Below are 24421 nucleotides of genomic sequence, written 5' to 3' on the forward strand. Positions count from 1 at the left end.
GTCTTATATTTAAATACTTTACCAGTTAATTTTCTTTTGCATTTCAGAATATATCTCCAGGCAATCCTTCCAAAAATCAACACAAAGCCCATTTTATAATCAAGTGTTGAACAGCTCGTGTAATTTACTGAATACTGTGCTGAAAGTGAAAATCATAATGGTCATATGGATACTTCACGTACTATTTCTACCAAATGTATATGCTTTTCACACAACTGTAAAGTTGAAAAATCATAAGTTGGACCATCGTAGGGCAGGGACTGTCTGTAATTGCCTGTGAGTTACTCCAGGTCCCCACAAACTTCACAACTCACCAGCTACAGCAGACTACAATTTAATAACAGGCCTGCAGTACGTGAATAACTGATGTGGCCCACTGATTTCTGCACTTAATCAGCACTTTTGATGGACTTACAATCAAAGCAGTAAAGAACTAAAGCAAAGAAGTCTTCCACCTCTTCTGAAGGGGTGACAAGTATTACATCAGCACAGCATTAAATTAAAAACAAAGCCAAAGCAGTGAAACTAGTCTCCCATTAACAAGAATATTAGAACTGCCACAGAAAACAATTTAAGGAATCTGGTCAAAAGCCAAAAAAAAACTAAGTCCTAGGCCAGGTGTGGTGGCTCACGTCTGTAATCCCAGCACTTTGGGAGGCCAAGGTGGGCAGATTACCTGAGGTCAGGCGTTCGAGACCAGCCTGGCCAACATGGCGAAACCCCCATCTCTACTTAGAAAAAAAAAAAAAAACTAAGTCCTTTTTCCTCTCAATCTAAAATACTGTTACTGCACACTAAAACACGGATGAATCTTGAAAACATTATGCTAAGTGAAGGAAGCCAGTCACAGAAGACCATGTATGATTTCATTTATATGGAATGTCCAAAAGAGGCAAATCCCAAGACAGAAAGTAGGTTAGTGGCTGCCAGGGCTTGGAGGCAAGAACAGGAATGGGGAAGACTGTTAATGTGTACAGGGTTGGTTGGTTTGTTTTTCTGAGATGTTGAAATGTTATGAAGTTAGACTGTGGTAATGGTTGCACAATTCTGTAAATTTATTAAAAATCACTGAATGGCAAAATGATGCATTTTATAGCATGTGAAATATATTTCAATAAGGCTCTTTTTAAAACTAAATAAAATTGAAAATTTACTTTCTCACTCACACCGGCAACACTTCCAAGGGCTCCAGAACCACATATGGTTAGGGGCTGCTACAATGGACAGTACAGCTATCGTGAGCATTTCTACCATCACAGAAATTTCTACTGGACATGGATTGCTCCACTAAATCAAGAGGCAAGATGAAACAAGCAAGAAGGACCTGGCAACTTAAGTCACTACTAGTGACACAGCATTCATCTAGCAACTACTCATTCCAGACTGCTTCTGCAACACAAATCACAGAGAACAGGACACGGAAACATGTGGGCTCTCTCATGAATCGTTCTCTTGCCTATGCGTACTGTAAAAATGAAGCTAGGGAGGGGAAAAACGAAAACAGAGAAAGAAACAAATCCCCAGGTTCTTTCTAAATCTTCCAAAGTTTGTGGAGGAGTCACAGTATTCTTTCATCAGGGCATCAGCACAGCAATCCACTTCCACGCTGTCCTGCCTTCCTCAGAAGAAAAGACTTACAATCCATGTTTAAGAATCAGTAAACAACTCAGACAGTCTAAAGTAAGTACATATAATCTGATGTCTATTTTCACAATTAGGAGAAGACAAATAATGCACTTTAAGGAAATTCCACTTATCTAATGTCATTTAAATAAAAATGTTTCACTGGGTACAGTGGCTCACGCCTATAATCCCAACACTTTGGAAGGCCAAGGCGGGTAGATTGCCTGAGCTCAGGAGTTCAAGGCCAGCCTGGACAACATAGCGAGACCTTGTCTCCACCAAAATACAAAAAAAATAAGCGGGGCATGGTGGCTCGTGCTTGTAGTCCCAGCTACTGGTGGGATGGGGGTCGGGGGTTGGTGGTGGTGGTTGGGCTGAGGCTGGAGGATCGCTTCAGCCTGGGAGGCAGAAGTTGCAGTGAGCTGAGATCACGCCACTGCACTCCAACCTGGGTGACAGAGTGAGACTCCATCTCAAAAAAAAAAAAAACAAAATATTTTTAATGATCCACTCATAACTTAAAATGATGCTTCTGAGGCCATTTTAAAAAGGTAAGACTGTTGAATCATGTTTATTTCACATTTTGCAGTGTAAAACTTGTTTTATACTGACATCAAGTGGCAATAATTTGTAATGCAGTTTACCAAGCTGCTTTTCTCCACTCTGAAAAGATATGATTTAAAGATATGATACTGATACCTTTAAAAGTCTGAGTAAGCAATGCAACTTGAGGAATGCCTAAAGATGCAATTCTAACTCAGCTGCCTCACAAGTAATTCTCTAAGCAGTCCATTTCTTCAGAGTCTCTGTGTGACCTCGGGCATGTTGGTATGTTTTTCTGTTTGGTCTCACTACTCATCCATAAAATGTGGCTAATGATATGACCTACATTGAACAGGGAGTGTAAATATTCAAGGAGATGTAAATGTAAAATGAGTAAGCGTCAGGCACATAGTTAAGTGCTCAATGAATATTAGCTGCTATATTAAGATTCCCCTATGGAAATATAAGAATCAAAGGAAGGGCTGACACCCTACTCTCAACACATGGAGGTCTGCTTTTCAAGTAGACAGCCATCTAAAAAAGTAAGAACTTCAGGAAGAGTCCAAAAATATGTTCAGGGTTGAGAGTCACTAAAGGGAAGAAGGTAGGAAACCAAAGGCCATCTTTTCCTAACTCACAATCACTCCTGATGTGAATTCCATTTGGGATGTATATGAATCTACCAGGTAAATCACTTAGACCAACACACCACCAATTCAGTTAATTTTGTTTTTCTAATACATTGCACAGAAAATAGCAAAATAAGGATGTCATGTCAGCAGAGTTTGCATTTCCTTATTTAAGCTTTAATAACTTAAAATACTTTGACAACCACTTAAATAAGTTTGTAAGTCTAAAATAAGCTAAATAATTTTTCAAACCGGTAGAAATTCAAGACACATGAAATGAAGACTCTCAATTTAAGCAAAATAAAGATTCTCAATGTAAACATCTGCTTCTGACTGAGAAACGAGACTTCTTACCTACCATTTCCTCAGCCCACCATGGCCCCAGGATCGCGCATCTAGTTCTATATCTTGTTCTGATTCCACTTCAGAAGGCTAATAGCCATTTTCTGGCCTAACATATGAGTCATCAAACACTTCAACCCATGCTCCAAGAGAAGCCCAGCTTCAAAATGGATTTTGCTGCCATCTATGGTCTTGGAACATACATACCCGTGACATTCATTCAGATTATGGGAGTACCAGTAACCAATATGGATATTAAATGGCTCCTACAGAGCTTCACTTGGGTCTATTGCAGGCAGGTTACAGAAACTACCCTCTAAAGATGCTTCCTAGTTTCCTAGTGATACTTTCAACAAAGGAAGCTTGACCCACTTCTGTTTCTGTCTCCGTTTTCCCTAACTTTCTATCAACTGGCTCTCATCATGAACATCGTTAACTTGTCCAAACTTACTTCCAATTCCTGAGCTATTCCTAGAGCACAGCAAAGTTCAGCCATTCCCAAATGGAAAACGTAACTTTAGCCAAGAAAGGAACTTGGGGAGCCATAATTAATCTTAATTATGTAGATTATTTATGTATTATTTATGTATTTATGTAGAGCCTTTTGGCTCTACAAAAATGTGGAAAGAAGGCCTGGCGTGGTGGCTCATGCCTGTAATCTCAGCACTTTGGGAGGCCAAGGCAGGCGGATCACGAGGTCAAGAGATCGACACCATTCTGGCCAACTTGGTGAAACCTCATCTCTACTAAAAATACAAAAATTAGCTGGGTGTGGTGGCGGGCGCTTGTAGTCCCAGCTACTCAGGAGGCTGAGGCAGGAGAATTAATTGAACCTGGGAGGCAGAGGTTGCAGTGAGCTGAGATCACACCACTGCACTCTAGCCTGGTGACAGAGTGACATTCCATCTCAAAAAAAAATAAAAAATAAAAAATGTGGAAAGAGATCAGTCAAAAAAGAAAAAAAGTCGAGCAAGGGGCTGGCTACCATGTAGCCCCACATAAAGCCTTGAGCTTCATAGTACAGCAGTCAGTTTTAGTGCCATCAAGGAACTCAATTTCTTGGCCAGGTGTGGTGGCTCAGACCTATAATCCCAGCACTTTGGGAGACCGAGGCAGGCAGATTACTTGAGGCCAGGAGTTCAAGACCAGCCTGGCCAACATGACGAAACTCCATCTCTACTAAAAATACAAAAATTAGCCAGGTGTGGTGGTGCATGCCTGTAATCCCAGCTACTCAGGAGGCTGAGGCAGGAGAATCACTTGAATCCGGGAGGCAGAGGTTGCAGTGAGCTGAGATTGTGCCACTGCACTCCAGCCTGGGGGATAGAGCTAGACTGTGTCTCAAAAAATAAATAAATAAATAAAAGTAACTGAATTTCTTTCAAATGTTTGACGCTTTTGTTCACCTTTTGATTAGACAGATATTAGACAGTTTAATCAGATAACTGAAGTTTAAAGAGAAAACTTTATGATTATTTGCTCCAGTTGTGCTTCTGAATTCTGATTTTTGCTTTGTTTCTCAGATCTGAAACAAAAGTCACCTGGAAAAAAGAGCAACGGGAAAGAACAAGTCTTATGTCTACCACAGAAAAGATGATCTCCACAGACCATCAATATTTATATATAGTTTATAATACAATTAACCTAACTGGAGGTGACCATGGATTTATAGTTGGGGAACTAGTAAACACCTTCAAAATTTTAAGTGTATATGACTCAAAATAATTTATTTTGGGGATGTTTAGGAGGCCAGTGAAGGAATATACTTACATCACTTGAAGAGACTGTTCCTGTTTCAACAGCAACACCGCTACCACGCAGTTTCTATTATGAAATAAATAACTCATTATTTAGTTTTGTTTTGATTTTATCCTAATGTATCAGCTTACAAAAGGGAGCTAAGCAAACTTTTCCCCTAATTCTATGTAATAATTTTTCCCCTATAATTTTATTCCTAATCCTACTAAATAAAAAGCAAGGGGATGACACAAAATGTTCTAAATATCATTACATTCTTCCAGATAATATATTAATCAGTAAGTAGCTAAAAATGGAACAATAATAAACTGACTACTAAGCTCCAGGTAAATTTCATGGGTAAAGCTAGTGCAAATTTCCAAGTCTTAAGATTTACTTACTGAATTGTTTTTCCAGTAAAATGACTGCCTTAAATTGAACTATCCACACTATATTCTGTAGCAAAGCTTTCAAAAATAGGTGCCTGATGTCAGGAAGGTACAATATGTGACTTGGTTATCCACAGCAAAGCTAATGAATTATAATGACAATCAAAATCTCAAATGTCATATAGAAATGACCAAAGAAAATTTAAAGAAAGTCAGAGGCTGAAAGTGCAAGAGAAAAGCAATAATGAATTTCTGAAAGGAAATGTTAACTTTGTATCATTCAATAACTACTATCTATGAAGTGCAGGCATGAGTCCCCACAACCCAAGTGCAACACTCCAAACTACCCAAAAAGGCTTCAAAGGCCACTATAAGGTCAAAGAACAAAACATCTAAACTTGCAGCTAACTTGGACTTTTGAAAGTTTATTTCTATTAGAATCATGAAATTGTGGTACTTTTTGTGAGAGAGAAAAACACTTGTGACAGAGAAAAAAGAGACACTCTAGATGTAGCACTATCGCATGACAATTGAGCAAAGTAGCAAGTAATATCACAAATAATTGTTACTTTTTAAAACGAAGAGTCTGGATTTTAATCATGATAGAAGGCTATGAAGAAGTGCCTGCCCACAGCAAGAGGGACAGTGCAATGAGAGCCAAGCAGAAGCAGTAGCCAGACTAAGAAGCAAGGCCAGGCTAAGCCTGGGTACCCTGAAGAGGTCCCCTGCAGCAGAAGGACCCGCAAAGCAGAGGCATTGCACAATTTAAAGTCCACAACTTAAAGCCAAAGACTCTGTGATAAAAAAGAGTGCACTAAAAAGATGCATAAAATACTTGAAGAGCATTTATCTATAAAAAGTTCAATTCTAATGAAAACTATTCTAGACATTGAAATATTTACTTCCACTAGTGATGACAGAAATATTCCTCCCAGTTGTTGGACATCATTACAAGCATAGTCAATCATTCCAGAAGTGACAGTCACCTGAGAGGCACAATGTATCTGTTATTCCTAGGAGGAAAAGTCTAAGGTAGAAGTGCCCAAAAAGCTAGTAGCACGCCACGGCATCCATTCTTCCCTACCAATTTTCATTTTATGAATTCAGCTACAGAGCCTTATTACCACTATACCTGAAAGCTAACATTACCCAGAATGAAGTTTTGTTTTTGTGGGGTTTTTTTTTTGTTTTTTTGTTTTTTGTTTTTTGAGACGAGTCTAAACTGTCACTCAGGGTGGAGTGCAGTGGTGCGATCACAGCTCACTGCAGCCTCAACCTCCTCAGGCTCAGGTGATCCTTCTGCCTCAGCCTGCTGAGTAGCTGGAACTACAGGTGTGCACCACCACACCCGGCTAATTGTTCTATTTTTCGTAAAGACAGGGTTTTGCTATGTTGCCCAGGCTGGTCTCAAACTCCTGGGCTCAAGTAATTGGCCTGCCTCAGCCTCCCAAAGTGCTAGGATTACAGGCATAAGCCACCAACCAGGCCTGGAATGAAGTTTATTTAAAGGGAGAGATCATTTCAAAGCAGGAAAAAAGGGAGAAGTGTATCCTATTTAACTAACATTCTGATCCCAACCAATATGCTACATTTAGAAATTTTAAATCTCACTTTCACAAGCATGTTTCTTACATGTTTTAAATAGCTTGTTTTTGAAATATCTCACAAACTCAATAAAATGGTGGCTCTTGTAAAAACACTTTTTAAAACCGAGCCCCAAACCAGTTAAAATTGATGCTATTAACATAAAAAAGATTTTGATCAAGAAACTCTAAAATATCACCATCCAAATACAAATGGCAATTAGGCTCCCCTAAAAAAGGCAGGCAACAAGACAAAAAGTAAATGTAAGCAAAATACAGTGTCTTTCTTATGCCTCAAACTAAAATCTATTAAAATAATAAAGTCACCTGAAATCTAAATGGCAACTTTCAAAAAATTTCAAATAGACATTCATTTGTAATCTAACAACCTAATAATATTGTTTCTCCTGGTCCCATTCCTCCTCTAGGTCACCCTCACATCAAAATCTCATTTCCTTCTACCTTTTCATCTCCAGAATCCTCCTCCCCTGTCCACCTTCAGTTCTCTCCTCTTCTGAGTATCAATCCCACCAAACCTCTTCATACCTACACTTCAACCCTGTAAGCCTGAAACTAACACTCCACAGAGCCATCATTCATGTCCTATCTTTTGCCCTGTTCTGAGGAAACATGAAGACAAAACAGAAAACTTGCCATTTTCCAAGGCATTACACCTGCAGGCTATTTTCCTCCACGAAGACATAGAGCTAGAAAGGCCTGCAAGCAACCAACATGACCAGTAGGTTCGTTAGGCCTAACTAATCCCACCCTGAAACTGTGAAACTGTGAGAACGAGCCACTGTGTGGGACAGTGTCCTTTCGCAGCTGGACCAGGTAGCTCCAGGCTCACCCAGAGGCAGCTGGAAGCACGGGAGGGACTCGGCCAGACAAGGACAAGCAGGTTAGCTAATAATGATCTAGAACATGCTGTTTGCAGTTTGAAATGCCCCTGGTGGCACCCAGGACCAGTTTGTTTATTAGTGTAATCGGTTAGACAGCTTAGCCTGGTTATGTAACCAAAAGGGCATAAAAGATCTCACTCGAATCTTTCAGAGAGCTCTCCAAAAACCAAGATTTCTCGCACAAATCTTGGTGGTTCACAATCCTGGGGCAGCCAAGGGAGCTGCGCCTGGAAATCTCTCGGCCCGAGGCATGCTCTCTCCTGCTGTACCGTTTGTTTTCCTTTATCGAAGCCTCACACGCACGTGCTCTTTGGAGCTGTGTGGGTCCTTTAGTTCTCCGGCCTGTATCATCTTGGCAGCCACCTAGAAGAAAGGTACTCCCTGACCCCTGAAAAGCACGAATAAGAAACCCCAAGTGGCAGAAAAGACAGAAAGGATTGAAATGAAGCCAGTCAAAGAAAGAAAAAGCAAAGCACACTACCATATCTGAGAGTAGTTTGGTTTACTTGTCAAGTTCAAAACGGCATTATTTTAATAAAACATTTTTGTAATTTAACATATTTACTATAAATAGCTTAAAAGAACACGGATGTTATACTCCTTTCAAAGGTACTTTAAAAAATTTTCTTTTACCTGTGAACTCAGCTGAGTTTTTATCCAATTGAAATAGTAATTTAAGTCACTGCCTTCCATCAATTCTTTTCCCCAAGCTGCTAACTTGGCAATAATTCTTGCTGCCTGAAAACAAATAAGAGATACATTTAACGCAACATTAATTCTAAAAATCACATCATATACCTTAAAAAAAGGATTTGTAACAATTTTGCTGCACAATTTCTTAACACTCAACCCCTCTAAAAATAAGTTTATATTTCATTTTTTAAAATATATTTTGAAACAAACATTAAAAATATATTTTTAAATATTTCCATCAAAGTGAACCCAAATTAGCTGGGTCTTAGGAATTTCTTGACACTCCCTGTATTATTTTGAGTTTCAAAAGTAAGATTGGAATTCATTATATGACCAGCAAAAAACAGAACACAAAAATCTTTCTTAGAAGCAGACTGTCACCAAACCACTTGCCAGAATTCTAAGCAATCTCTTCAACAAACTGCCAGCCTCTCCCACACTCATTCCAAGCCACTTGGGAGTTCTAATACTTAAAAATCCATTTCTTAGGATAATATACATCCTAGGTATTAGTCGTCTCTCCCAACATAAACAAATATCCTTTCTCCTGAAAGATTTCTCCATTTTCTTCAAGCTATAAAACTAACCATTTTTAAAATTAAATAGGCAATATAAAGTACTAGTTCTCCACACACAAACCAATTTAATAAATATTCTATCAGTACTGAGAGCAAATCACTGTCTTAAAACTCCAAATCATTCAGCAATAATTCATCCCAGTAGAGAATGAAAGGCTACACTAGCTAACCTCAAAATAATTTCCTGTGCTGGTAGACTCATGTTTGTTCTTACATTTGAATACAGCAAACCAGTCTGACAGGTACACTTCCAAGGTCAGAATGTCAGACACTTAAGTGTTCTGGTGTATTTGGAATTCTACAACATAGGGACTAATGGGGCGCCTTTACTTGCTCATTGAGTTGTGACATGCTGAGGTTTTCACATGCCCAGCTAAATGAATTTATAAATACATTATCTAGTTTAAACTCATCTTACTGTCACAAAATAGACAACTGACTTAAAAAGATTACTGTTAGGAGGCCAAGGATTGAAAATATTATCAGCAGAGCATGCACAAGACAAAGGAACAAGAGCATAAGCTAGCATAAGCTCTTTATCAGCACATGGTAAACCAATGGGAGTCTGCCCCTCAGAATGTGAAAGATTGGCCAAAAGTAAATGAAATTACCAAGAAGTTAACATGGATTTGGCTGCACAGTAATAATGAACCATTTCCTAAGTGTATATTTGTTTAATATATTTGTCAGTTTTGTTGCTATACCATTAGGAGGACATTTAAACCAAACAGTGAAGAAAACAAGCCTCTACAATTTTAAAGAAGGAAATATATTACTGGCTTTTTGAAAAGTATTCTTTAAAATACAGTTTATTTCATCAGTCCTCCTTAATTTCTCTTTTTATAGATATTTCATAATGTCCACAACATATAAATATACTATATGAATACAATATATAACTATACTGTATGAATACATATACATGTGGAAGGAGGGAGGGAGGGAGCAAGATAACATACATGTTCAAAAATGTTTCACTGCCAGTGGCCCTTGATTTGAAAACTTTAAAAACATCTACTGAAACAAGCAGCCTCTGGAGCTACCACATGCCCCCAACAGCTCCTGCCATCCCCAACCCGTAGCCCACTCCCCAGTGGAAATAGAGAAGTCTTGTTTGTACAAAGGTTTATTCTCTCAACCCTGCTTTCAGATTCCATGAAAAATTCTTCAGTACTAGGGCTTCCAAACATAGCCTAAGTTTAAAACAGGAGTGTAGGCCGGGTGCAGTGCCTCACACCTGTAATCCCAGCACTCTGGGAGGCCGAGGCAGGCAGATCACAAAGTCAGGAGTTCAAGACCAGCCTGGCCAACATGGTGAAATCCCGTCTTTACTAAAAATACAAAAATTAGCTGGGCATGGTGGCGCATGCCTGTAATCCCAGCTACTCAGGAGGCTGAGGCAGGAGAATCGCTTGAACCCGGGAGGCGGAGGTTGCAGCAAGCCGAGATCGCACAACTGCACTTCAGTCTGGCAACAGAGTGAGACCCCGTCTCAAAAAAAAAACCAGAGTGTATTTAAGATATTGAAAAGCAATCAGGTAACTACTTAAAATAAAAACGAAACACAGTAGCTGCTTCAAAGTAAAATTTAATTTCTATATAGTAAAATGTAGTTAACCCCACTACAAACACTGTAGAGCTGTTTACATGTGAGAATTCTCCACAGGCTTTGATGCACTCCTTGTAGTCTACAAAACCTCAACTGCATCAGAGCAACCCTATCTCCTTCCAACTCCCAATGTCCTTTCTCTACTGAACACCAATATGGAAAGCTATGTCATAGTAGTTACTCCTATGGGAACGGACAGGTTACTATGTCATAAAAGGCCCAGGTTTCTTTCTTACCTGAATGAGAATGTAATCACAATTCTATCTGTCAATTTTAAAATAATAATAAAACAAAAATTTTAAAATAAAAACCTTTCTTCTTTGTATTAAAAAAAAAAAAATCCAGCTGGGTGCAGTGGCTCACACCTGTAATCCCAGCACTTTGGGAGGCCAAGGCAGGCGGACTGCTTGAGCCCTAAAGTTCAAGACCAGCCTGGGCAACATAGTGAGACCCTCTCTCTTTAAAAAAATTTTAAAAAAAGAATCCAATCAATTCAAAATTTACCATATGAACAGTGAAGGGATCCTGGCGATTCAACATTGGCAGAAAGTAGGGCCACGCAGTGTTCTTGCTACATCTTGCATAGTCAAAGAAAATGCTAACACGCTGATGATTTTCCTAAAAAAGAAAAGAAATGATATCACCAGTCAGAACACATTTTGCTAAAGAATGTAATGACTGTGCACCACTTCTCAACCTCCCATCAGTCTGTGTTCTTTTTTCAGTGTGTGTGTATGTGTGATTTGTCTGTCATTATTACTACGGGGCAGGGGGTAGGGATGGTAGTAGGCACAGATATTTTACTAAAAAAATCACCTTTAATGATTATGATTATTTTAAATCACAAAGTGTAAGACTACAAGTTACACTTCTCGGCCTGCACCTCTGACCTGCTACTCCCAATGTAACAGGTCTACACCCACCACCGATAACCAAGTGTGAACACCTGGCTGCCACACGAGGGAAATCAAAATCAGAAAGGGAGCAGGAAGAGCACAAATTAGGTCTAGATGCACCTCGAACTACTAACAAATAGGCAAGGGAAACAGGGAATTAAATGAATCGCAAATGTTCAAGTTACTTCTTAGCATATCATGGTAGAAAACTTGGGATAAAGACAGCAGAAAACAGCATATACTACCAGTGGACATAGGATCTGAGTAAGAGAAAATTCTTAGTTCCAATCATTACAACTTCACCTCTCATCTAAATTTTCTCTATCACTGGCTGAGATCCACTTTCTGATTCATTATGTGAATATAGTTGTTAAACAGCAATACTTTTTTAAAAAATTTTTTACTACACCACCATATCAGCAGTAGTAATACTTTTTCTGATTAAACTTTTATTAATTAATTTATTTATTTTATTTCCATAGGTTACTCGAGAACAGGTGGTATTTGTTATGTAAGTTCTTTAGTGGTGATTTGTGGGTCATAATACTTTTTAAAAGCACAAATAACCACATAAACAAAAAATTCCTATTTTCAGATTAACATTTAATTATTTTTAAATATAGTGGGGTTTTTTGGTTAATATTGGTCTACACTAATAATTACCCATCGAGGAATAGCCTACTGTCTCCTTAGGTAATGAGTCATTATTGTTTAGAATAACAATTGAAATAGTTGTGATAATGATTTTATCAAGGAATCCAAAATTCAGATGAGCCATCATTGCTTCATTGGTAGAGGTATCCAGGTTACAGACCTTTAAGAGAATAAGGATAAAGAAATCCTTCCGGTCAGGTACACTTAGCAACTGCTGTTGATATCCATGCAAAGAAAACAATTTAAACCTCAAAATCAGGTGCTAAAAACTAAGCATGTGAGGAAACATAAGCAATTCTGTCCAAAAGCATTTTGTTCAGAAGTGATAAGGATGAAATGATAGGATTAAAAACAGAAAAAAATTATTATAAATAGCACAAGGAATTATGATAAAGGTATATATAAACTTTTCCATGCAACTAAAATTTTACAAATAAAATCAACTGCTAAACTATAATGAGGGCCAGGTGCAGTGCCTCACACTTGTAATCCCAGCACTTTGAGAGGCCAAGTGGGAGGGCTGCTTGAGCCCAGGAGTTCAAGACCAGCCTGGGCAACATAGTGATACCCCATCTCTACAAAAAAATTAAAAATTAGCCAGGTGTGGTGGCACACGCCTATGGTCCCAGCTACTCAAGAGATGGAGGTGGGAGGATCACTTGAGCCCAGGAGTTCGAGGCTGCAGTGAGCTGTGATCACACTACTGCACTTTAGCCTGGGTGACAGAGCAAGACCCTGTCTCAAGAAAACAAAAATAAAATTAAAAAAATAAAAATATATACATTGGGCCAGGCACAGTGGCTCACGCCTGTAGTCCCAGCACTTTGGGAGGCTGAGACAAGCAGATCACTTGAGGTCAGGAGTTCGAGACCAGCCTGGCCAACGTGGTGAAACCCCATCTCTACTGAAAATGCAAAAATTAGCCAGGTGTGGTGGCATGTGCCTGTAGTCTCAGCTACTTCGGAAGCTGAGGCAGGAGAATCGCTTGAACCTGGTGGGTGGAGGTTATAGTGAGCTGAGATCGTGCCACTGCACTCCAGCCTCAGTGAGAGAGCAAGACTCTATCTCAAAAAAAAAAAAGCATATATATATATATATATATATATAAAATACACACACATACACACATTGTATATACATATATACATATATACATATGTATATACAAATGTATATATGTATATACCTATATACATATATATACTTTGTATATATATAGTATATAGTGTGTGTATATATACACACATTTGTATATACATAGTATATATATATGCTTTGTATACAAAGTATATGTGTGTGTGTGTGTATATATATATACACACACACACACATACATACATACATTGAACTGGTGGATGAGAATAATACCAGCTACCTAAATCTGAATCTCTCCACTGATCCTTCATAAATAAAGGTCGACAAAAAGATCAACTAAAAACTACACAAAACCCATGCCCTCAGGATAAGAAGACAGAGAATACACATTTATAATTAACCATAATAAAAGAAACACCAAATCCCAGCAAAAGCTATCTCTCATACTCCATCACAAGCTTTTGTGGATGATAAGGTGCATCTGAAAAATGTGTGTAGAAGGAAGGATATGGGCACAGGAAGGAAGAAGTTCTAAGGTGGATCTACAATCGCCACCATAAAATAAAATAAACTCTAACTATGAAGAAACTGAAAAAGAGTACTGGTAGACCAGAGCACGAGCTACAGGGAGCAGGGAGCAGTCTTGGAAAGGCATCATTTTTGAGAGATAATAAGGTTTAAAAAAAAAAAAAGAAGAAGAAGAAGAAGCATCTTTAGGAGATTGGGTGGCAAAAAGAAAAAGGAACAAAAGAGGAAACTTTAGGGTTCTGCAAGACAAAATGAGACCAAAAAAAAAAAAAATCCAAGGGCATACAATCTGCCCCCCACCAAAAGAAAGTCATCTATTAAAGAAACTGCCAGTCTTGGCATATAATGAGACCCTAATCTCTACAATTAAAAATTTTTTTTAATTAGCAAGATGTGGTGGTAAGCGCCTGTAGTTCCAGCTACTCAAGATGCTGAGGTGCGAGGATTGTTTGAACCCAAGAGTTCGAGGTTACAGTGAGCTATAATGGCGCCATTGCACTCCAGCCTGGGTGACAGAGTGAGATTTTATCTCCAAAAAAAAAAAAAAAAGAAAAGAAAACAAAAGAGGCCAGGTGCAGTGGCTCACACCTGTAATCCCACAACTTTGGGAGGCCAAGGCTGGCAGATCACCTGAGGTCAGGAGTTCTAGACCAGCTTGGCCAATGTGATGAAACCCTGTCTCTACTAAAAAAACAAAAATTAGCCAGGCGTGGTAGCGCACGCTTGTAATCCCACTACTCAGGAGGCTGAGGCAGGAGGATTGCTTGAGCCCAGGAGGCAGAGGTTGCAGTGAGCCAAGATTGTGCCACTGCACTCCAGCCTGGATGACAAGAGCAAAACTCTGTCTCAAAAAAAAAAAAAAGAAAAAGAAAAAAGAAAAGAAAGGAAGGAACAGGAGAGAAAGAGAATAAAACAAACAAACTGCATCTCACCAGAAAAAAAAAAAGAGAGAGAGGCCAGGTGCAGTAGCTCACGCCTGTAATTCCAGCACTTTGGGAGGCCGAGGCAGGTGGATCATTTGAGGTCATGAGTTTGAGACCACCCTGACCAACATGGTAAAACTCCATCTCTACTAAAAATACAACAAAATTAGCTGGGCATGGTGGTGCATGCCTGTAGTCCCAGCTACTCAGGAGGCTGAGGCAGGAGACTCATTTGAACCCAGGAGGTGGAGGTTGCAGTGGGCAGAGATCATGCCACTACACTCCAGCCTGGCCAATGGAGCAAGACTCCATCTCAAAAAAAAAAAAAAGAGAGAGAGAGTCCAGGTGCGATGGCTCACACCTGAATCCCAGAATTCTGGGAGCCAAGGCAGGCAGATTTCTTGAGGCTAGTATTTCGAGACCAGCCTGGGCAACATGGCGAAATCCCATCTCTACTAAAAATACGAAAATTAGCTGGGCACGGCGGCACACGCCTGTAATACCAGCTACTACTCTGGAGGCTGAGGCATGAGAATCACTTGAACTTGGGAGGTGGAGGTTGCAATGAGCTGAGATCGTACCACTGAACTCTAGCCGAGGCAACAAAGTGAGACCATGCATCAAAGAAAAAAAGAAGAAAAAAAAAACGGTACTCTTGAGTGAGGAGTATTATAAACCACCCAAATCCATGATATGAATAGATGAAAGAACCCCACAGAGATACAAAACTACCGTAAAAAGAAACCAAAAGATGCAAATCAAAATATCTCAGGTGATGAAATTTCTCTCCCAAGAAAACAACTGCAAAACAAAACTGTAACGTAACAATGCAAACTGAATTAAATATCCTCAAACATCTGGAAAAATAAAATACCACCTTGAATCAGAAATTCAAAACCAAAACTGAGAAATCTGCCCCTAATAAAGGAAAATTTAAAAATAGCTGATTGAGTTCAAGAAAGAAATGAAAGAAAAGAGCAAAATGGTCTCAAAAAGTATAATTTATTATAAGGTGTTCAACAGAGAACAGACTCAAAAGTCAAAGAACTGTGAATCAGAGATCCTCTATCAGCCAAGCTGCTCTTCAAGTATGAAGATTACAGGAAAAAATTTTAATGCAAAAATTTAGAGACTACTGTACACATAAGACATTCCTGAGGAACCTACTAGCAGATAAGCTTCATCTAATTAAGAGATCCCTGGGAAAACTTTGGCAAAAGAACCAGTGGTGAAAATTTAATATAACAAAACAAAGGTGGGAACAAGTGTAGAATAATAATATATAAATGTTATATGTTCTGACAAAGTAAAAAATAGCCACTAAAAAATGAGAAGAGAGGAAAAGTAGAATAAGTTCATTGATTGTTGCAAATAAAAAAATACTATTAAAAATGACAAGTGAAATTATAAATGAATAAAACAGAGGATTAACAGCATTAAAGGGATATAAATACAAAGATAACCAACAGAACAGACAGAAAACTTTCTAAATGCCAAAAAAGTTTAATAAAAATGCAAAAAAAACACATAATGAAGAATAAAATAGTAATGCACACAGTAATTATAACACAGTATGACAGTTGAGATCAAATTTCTTAGTAATATTCATAAATGTGGATGGTTTAATTCACCTATTAAAAAAAGGGGTTTCAACTCACAAACAAGACCCGAATCTATACTGTATACAAAAGACTTACCTAAAACAAAATGATTCACCTAAAAAAGGGACAGGCAAAGATATGCAGACAATCAGAAACAACAAGAAGCCATGAGTTGCTATACCAGTATTAAAGTATAATTTAAGCCAAAATGTATTAAGTATGATAAAAGGGACACTTTTAATGATAAATGCCACAATTCACTGTAGATATAACACTAATGTGTATATATGCACCAAATACAGCATCCACCTTTATAAAGTGAAAAGTACAAAAGATATTAGAATAGTAAAAAATGCATTTATAAGGGGGAGACGTTTAACATACCACTCTTAGTACAAAAAAAACCAGACCGAGAAAAAAGTAGACAAAAAGTAAAGGTATAGAAAACCTGTATCCTAAATAATAACATAATCAATAAAGTAGATCTGATAAATATAAATCAAACTTATACCCCTTAAGAAAGAATACATCTTCTCAAGGACACCTGGTATATTTATAAAATTGATCATATACTATAAAAAAAGTATCAGTAAATTCTATAAAGTAGAAATGTTTTTAAAACATGATAGTTTGAAATCTATAACAAAATGTTTTAAGCATTTCTGCCTGAAAATTAAAACATAAATATTAAACAACCTCTGTGAAAGGGAACACAGAAAGTGAATTAAGAAAAACCTAAATCACTACATATCAGAGCTGAAGGATATACTTTAAGCAGTAATCAAAGGAAAATGCATATATTTAAATACTTAATTTTTGGGGGGGCGGGGGGGATAGTTTCACTCTTTCTGCCCAGGCTGCAGTGCAATGGCACAATCTCAGCTCACTGCAACCTCCACCTCTCAGGTTCAAGTGATTCTCCTGCCTCAGCCTCCCAGTAGCTGGGATTATAGGCATGTGCCACCACACCTGGCTACTTTTTTATTTTCAGTTGAGATGGGGTTTCACCATGTTGGCCAGGCTGGTCTCAAACTCTTGACCTCATGAACCACCCACCTCGGACTCCCAAAGTGCTGGGATTACAGGCATGAGCCACCATGCCTGGCCAATATTTATTTCTTGTTAATAGAAGAATGGAAATAAATTAAAATTCCCAGTTCAAAATGCTAGTAAAAGAACAAAGTAAACAACAAAAAAGAATAAAGGAAGAATATAATAAAGGCAAAAGCAGAAATTAAGGTAGAGAACAGAAAAACTATAGATCAATTAATATGAAAATCCTGACTCTGAAAAAAATTAACAAAATGGGGGAGAAACACTGGTTAATCAAGAAAAAAAAAAGCAGAAAGCACAAATAAACTAAGAAATGACATGGGGGACATAATATGCAAATAGAGAAAAAAACTTGAAGCATAAGATTTAATAAGATTAGTCTTCTATGAAAGTAAATGTAAAAGCTTCAATACAATAATTTCCAGAGAAAATACAGATTACCAAAATTATCACCATTTGAGATAGAAAGCTTCAAATGAACAATTTCTGTAGAAGACATAGAGAAAGCTATCAAATAATTACCCCACCAAAAACAACAGGTTCAGATGTATTCACAAGGGAATTTTACCAAAACTTAGCCCTTGTAGTCCTAATGCTAAATAAATTGTTGCAAAGCATAGCAAATAAAGAAAAACCTCCAAATCCTTTTTATCAAGCAAGTATAATGCTGATACCTAAACCAAATGAAGAAAACAAAAAATAAAATAAAATTGTAAACCAATTACACATATGAACACTGAGGCAAAAATCCTACATAACAGAAAAGAGAATTCAATATCATATCAAGAAAATATGACACATGACCAAGTGGGATTTAACCTCGAATGCAAGGTTGGTTCAGTATTATAAAATCCATTACTATAATTCACTATATTTATATATCTAAGGAGAGGGGAAAAAAAGTCATTCAATTATCTATGTAGATGCCCAGAAAATAACAGCCTTTGACAAAACTCAACACCTATTCTTAACAATAGCACTCAAAAACTAAGAATTGACAAGTTCTTATAAGCCATAAGAATTTAAAAAGTGAAATTATCTGTTTTATAACCCATAAGAATTGAAAAAGAAGTAAAATTATCTGTTTTTGCAAAAATAGAAAATTATAAAATTTTAATTAAAATTTATAATTTACAACTTTTATAAATTAGAGAAAAATTCAATCACAAAATTAATTCAAATAAAAGAATTCACTAAGGTACCAAAACAGAAAATATACAGAGATCAATGACTTTCATATACATTAACAAACAAAAGTTCAGAGATAAAATGGAAGAGAAATGCTGTTTTTAACAGTATAATTAAGATAAAATATGAAGGTATAAACTTAACAAGAAATGTTGCAAAACCATTATGTGAAAATTACAACACTCCTGAAGACACAGACACACCTAACAAACGGAAAGGTATACCTTGTCCTTGGACAGAAAAATTCAGTAATATAATAATGTCATTTCTCCCTAAGTTAACTTATAAATTTATTATTAGTTTTTTAAATAGAGACAGGGTCTCACTATGTTGCCCAGGCTGGTTTCAAACTCCTGGCTTCAAGCGATCCTCCCACCTCAGCCTCCCAAGGTGCTAGGATTACAGGCATGAGCTAGTGCCAGGCCTTGTTTTGATTTTTTTTTTTAAATAGTAACTTACAGATTTAACACAACTTAGTAAAAACACCAACAAACTTTTTCATAGATGAAATAAGCTGACATTCCATTTCATACAAAAAAAACAACATTCAAGAAAACCTAGGTAAATACTGGGGAAAAAAAAAAAACTGCGAAGGGAACTAGCCATAAGATCCTCTATCATTAAACTGGGTGGTGCTGGAGCATGAATACACACGCATTCCAGAAGCAAAGTATAAAAGGTACAGAAATAAATCTAGTTATATAGGGAGGTTTGATGTTAAAGGCAGCATCTCCAACCACTATGGCAAAGACTGACATTTTAATAAATGGTGCTAGAACAACTGAATGGCCATTTGGAAAACATAAAATTAGACACATACCTTACACTATAGACAAGAACCAACTCTAAGCAGGCCAAATGTCTAACTAAAGATGAAACTATACAAGCACTAGAAAAAAACCTTGGTGAATTCCACTGTAAACTTGGGTATAAGGAAAAGCTTTCTATTACTCAAAATCTAGATTAAAAAAATTTTTTTTGATAAATTAGACTATATAAAAAATAAAAATAAATTGTTTTACCCTGTGAAAAATGTTATAAGCTAAGACAAAAAGGTAAATAACAAACTGGGAGAAAATATTTGCACTTTGTTCAGAGATATATGCCTAATATATAAAGAACTCTTTAAAATGGGCAAAGACATGAGCAAATAATTCAGGGGAAAAAATGTAAAAGCAACCTTTAAGGTCATCTAAAGATGTTCAACCTCGGACACCATTCTGATAGGCAAAAATGTAACAGCTTGACAACGCCCTCTGTTGAGAAGGTTACAGGGAACCAGGCACTCACACCCTGCTGATGAAAATGCAAAATGGAATGTCTGGCAATATCTTAATAAAAAAAACTACATATGGAGTTACCTCTTATCCAGCAATCCCATTTCTAAGAATTTACCATGAAATATACACCCAACAACACAAAAATATATTTGCACAAGGTTATTCTTTGCTTCATGATTTCTAATTCTAAAATTTGGAACCAACCACAATGTCCATCATTACATCAGAGGCTGAGTAAACTATGGTACATCCACTAATGGGGTACCATGTAGCTGTCAAAAACAGAACAGGGAGATGAGATCTCTATGAACTGACATGTAATGATTTCTGGCATATTCTGTTAAGTGAAACAAGCAAAAAATAAGAGATTATATCTAATAAGTGTTTTATAGAAATAAGAGGGGGAAATAAAAAAATATACATGTGTCTGCCTATGTTCACAGAAAAAAAAAAATTAAAAACCAATGATATTGGGCTGAGCGCAGTGGCTCACACTTGTAATCCCAGCACTTTGGGAGGCCGAGGCAGGCAGATCACTTAAGGTCAGGAGTTCAAGACCACCTTCGCCAACATGGTAAAACCCCGTCTCTACTAAAAAAAAAAATACAAAAATTAGCCAGGAATGATGCCGGGTGCCTGTATCCCAGTTACTCTGGAGGCAGAGGCAGGAGAATTGCTTGAACCCAGGAGGCAGAGGTTGCGGTGAGCGGGGGTTGCACCACTGCACTCCAGCCTGGAGGACAGAACAGAATTCTGTCTCAAAAAAAAAAAAAAAAAAAAAAACTATGATATTGGTCACCTACGAGAGGGAGGTGGGAATGGGCTAGGATTAGTGACATTTCTCTGAGTATACCTTTCTGCATAGTTTTGACTTTTGGAAACATGTTAATGTTTTACATACTCAAAAATAAAATGCAGGCTGGGCATGGTGGCTCACTCCTGTAATCCCAGCACTTTGGGAGGCAGAGGTGGGCAGATCACCTAAGGTCAGGAGTTTTGAGACCAGCCTGGCCAACATGGTGAAACCTCGTCTCTACTAAAAACACAAAAATTAGCCAGGCATGGTGACAGGCACCTGTAATTCCAGTTTCTCGGGAGGCTGAGGCAGGAGAATCACTTGAACCCAGGGGGCAGAGGTTGCAGCGAGCCGAGATCACGCCACTACACTCCAGCATGGGTAACAGAGCAAGATCCTGTCTCAAAAAAATAAATAAAATAAAAATAATAATAATGAAATGCACAAGGATGAGGAAAAAACTAAAATAGAATACAACAGAAACAAATGACTCTTACAGTATTTCATGAAAAATAATCACTCTGACACTTGAACACGGTATTCTGACTATATACCCTGAGTTTAAAACAAAAAACTGCAAACAAATACTGAACTCCAGGTAAAAGACTTGTTTTTTGTGTGTATGTGTTTTTTTCAACTCGTATTTTAGGTTCAGGGGTACATGTGCCGGTGTGTTATATTGGTAAACTCATGTCAAGGGGGTATGTTGTACAGATTATTTCATAATCCAGGTACTAAGCCTAGTACCCAATAGTTATTTTCTTCTGATCCTCTCTCTCCCCCCACCCTCCACCCTTGAGTAGACCCCAGCTTCTGCAGTTCCCCTCTTTGTGTCCATGTGTTCTTATCATTTAGCTCCCACTTATAATTGAGAACATGTGGTATTTGGTGTTCAGTTCCTGTGTTAGTTTACTAAGGATAAAGACCTCCAGCTCCATCCATGTTCCTGCAAAGGACATGCTCTCATTCTGTTTTATGGCCGTATAGTATTCCATGGAGTATATGTACGTTTTCTTTATCCAATCTGCCATTGATGGGCACTTAGATTGATTCCATGTCTTTGCTAATGTGAATGGCGCTGCAACGAACAAACACATGCGTGTGGTCTTTACAGTAGGACGATTTCTATTCCTTTGAGTATCTACCCAACAATGGGATTGCTGGGTCAAATGGTAGTTCTGTTTTTAGCTCTTTGAAGAATCACCACACTGCTTTTCTCGATAATTGAGTTGTATGGGTCCACAACTCTGAAACTATTTTCTGTGTATTTTAGGGTAGAACAAACAAGTAAACACACTGAGGATAAGAGGAACTCACAATCTCACTGTTACAGAAGAGGTACACATACGGAAAGGAGAGACAAAGAACCCTGTGGTGCTGCGCTGAAATGTAATGGGAGCTACCAGCATGTCATGGTGTTAATTTATAGATATGAGCATATGGACAGTAATTAAGGATATGAGCAACCACGGTCCACATGCCGACTCACAGCTCCCTCATTCTAGGTACAGTCCCATACAGTAACAAGATAACCATGGCAGATCATAACATTCACATTTTTCTAAACTTTACTGTTTTACATGAAAAAGTGCTCAGAGAGACTGAGGTCATTCTCAAACAGTCCTGATATTGATCCTTCCTCACATTATAAAATCACTAGATTCCTATAAAGGACATGATGACCCCTAGGAAGACAGCACCATTCTGCCCAACCTTTGTATTATCAATAATAGTACAGTGCTTGGTGAAAATTAGGCCATCAATAAATGTTTTTTTCCTTATAAGTTAATAGAACAACCCTCCCTAAACACCCAGACTGACTCTTTCCTTCAAGTCTCCTGAGACACTCAGCAGCTGGAAGGCCGATCTCATAAGAACTGCTCTACATACCAACCATCTAAGCCTAGATTATACTCTAGTGTAAAATACATAAATATGAATAAAGGAGGCCTCTCCTTTATTCATAATTGGGTTCAGGGATGGTAACGCAGTAAACAGAAACTGTATGCAACTGGAAGAGTTTTCGATGATAAGCAAAACTGTTCCCAAAAGGAACAAAAGCACCGAACCTCCAGGGCCTGGCACTGGCCTAGAACATATGAGCACTGAAATGTGTTGACTGATTGAATGAGAAGGAGCCATATCATCCATAAGTACACAGAGCATCCAGAAAGCCTCAGGTGATACAGCAAGCTTTGCTGGCGTTCAACAAAAAACTCTGAGGTATCTCAGAAAAATATACATATTGATTACTTGGTGTTCTGAAAAACAAAAACAGCCTGTGTGTGGGTATCTCTGTCTTTAGCTCTATTAGCAAATTACAACCCACATAAATGAGAAAAATATATTATTATGCTCTAGAAGAGAACAAATGTTCTAAGTGAAATCTCACCAAAAATGCTGCTACTGTGAGGTATGCAAAAAAATGAAGTCACCAAATGTGTTAAGTAAAGAATATACCTACCTGCAGCATATCATCCACCATAGTTAGTATATACTGAACGGTCTGTTCTTTGCAGATATGAGTCATCAGATTTATAAATGTTTTAGCACACTAAAAAAAAATGAAATTAAAGTTAGTTTTTATTTGCAGACACATTTCAATGGAACTTCAGTAAAACATTGTCTTTCATAAATTAGGATACAAATATTACTAACAAATTTTACTTACAGAAAACATATACCTTTTATAAATATTGTGATGAAGTATGAGAGGACCTTACTATGGCTTGTATCAGCTTGTGAACATTCCTAGTGATAAGTTTCAGAATGTTTACTATTTTCAAATAGATATACTTAGCCACTAATAACTCTTGATTACCGATGACAGCATAAAGTTATATAGGCAATCAAAAATTACAATTGGTTTTGAGTATTTTATTTGTTGTACTTAAAGGGAACAGAAGACAAGAGCAACAAGAGTACCGGAGATTGGAATCAGAAGGCCCTGACTAGTCTCCATTCTACAGTGTATCAACTACATGACAACCTCTCCATAATTCAATAAAAACTGGAGCCAACAATATATTACCTACCAACTTCCCCATGACTGTTGTAAGAATCAGACCAATTTGTATATGGGCTCCTTCAGCCAATGAGGCCCCCCGATAGGCAGCAGAATTGAACCTTATTATGGGGCCAAGTTCTAAACTCAGCATATAAATCAAATAGGGTACAAATCAAAACACTCTATAAAATCCCTTAAATCACCCCCCAAAAAACATAGTTTTAAGTATGCAACAGCATTCAGTAATAGGTTTGGAGTCATACATTGAAAAACTTTCCCACCTTAAGGATGTATAAATTAAAGTGTATTTCACTTGGTATTCACTCATTCAATAAATCCCCAATGTAACAAACAGCATGTGATAAAAACCATGCTATAAAAAAATGGAGACCTTATCAAAATCATACTTATCCTAGAACTTACGCCTATCTATGAATCATGTCTTCCATGGATAGACAGCCCACTCACCATACTGAATGTAAAAAGTTAACAGTAACAAATAGTTGGGTTTTTTAATCAAAACATTAAAGTGGAAACACTTTAACCTATTTAAGCAAAATAAAAAAAAAAAAGATATAAGTTGCCCATGGTATTTCTGTCAGAACTCTTTTTCAGATATTGTTTGGATAAAAAGCTTCCTGGCAACTGCCCCATAAAAGGCCCATCACACCAGACACTGCTACTAAGAAAGAACTGTTTTTGCACACTTACTAAGAAACAGGTTTAAAAAAAAATGAGAAAAAAAGAAAAGAAAGGGCTGTTTTAACTCCTA

At 37.6% G+C, this 24421-nt stretch overlaps 1 protein-coding gene across 4 annotated transcripts in view; it reads right to left on the reverse strand.

The window, feature by feature from the left end:
* Positions 1-24421, reverse strand: part of ATP6V1H (ATPase H+ transporting V1 subunit H) — a 116761-nt gene that overhangs the window by 77861 nt on the left and 14479 nt on the right. For 2 of the 4 annotated variants that reach the window (XM_016959475.3, XM_016959477.3), the window contains exons 4-7: positions 23107-23196; positions 11133-11246; positions 8382-8486; positions 4908-4961 (exon numbers count right to left, since the gene is read on the reverse strand). In XM_016959475.3, the coding sequence (XP_016814964.1) occupies positions 4908-4961; positions 8382-8486; positions 11133-11246; positions 23107-23196 (363 nt within the window). The remainder of the gene's footprint in view (positions 1-4907; positions 4962-8381; positions 8487-11132; positions 11247-23106; positions 23197-24421) is intronic. The other 2 variants (XM_016959478.4, XM_063817108.1) reach the window with 1 other exon arrangement.

Source organism: Pan troglodytes, chromosome 7, assembly GCF_028858775.2.
Source record: "Pan troglodytes isolate AG18354 chromosome 7, NHGRI_mPanTro3-v2.0_pri, whole genome shotgun sequence".
Taxonomy (NCBI): domain Eukaryota; kingdom Metazoa; phylum Chordata; class Mammalia; order Primates; family Hominidae; genus Pan; species Pan troglodytes.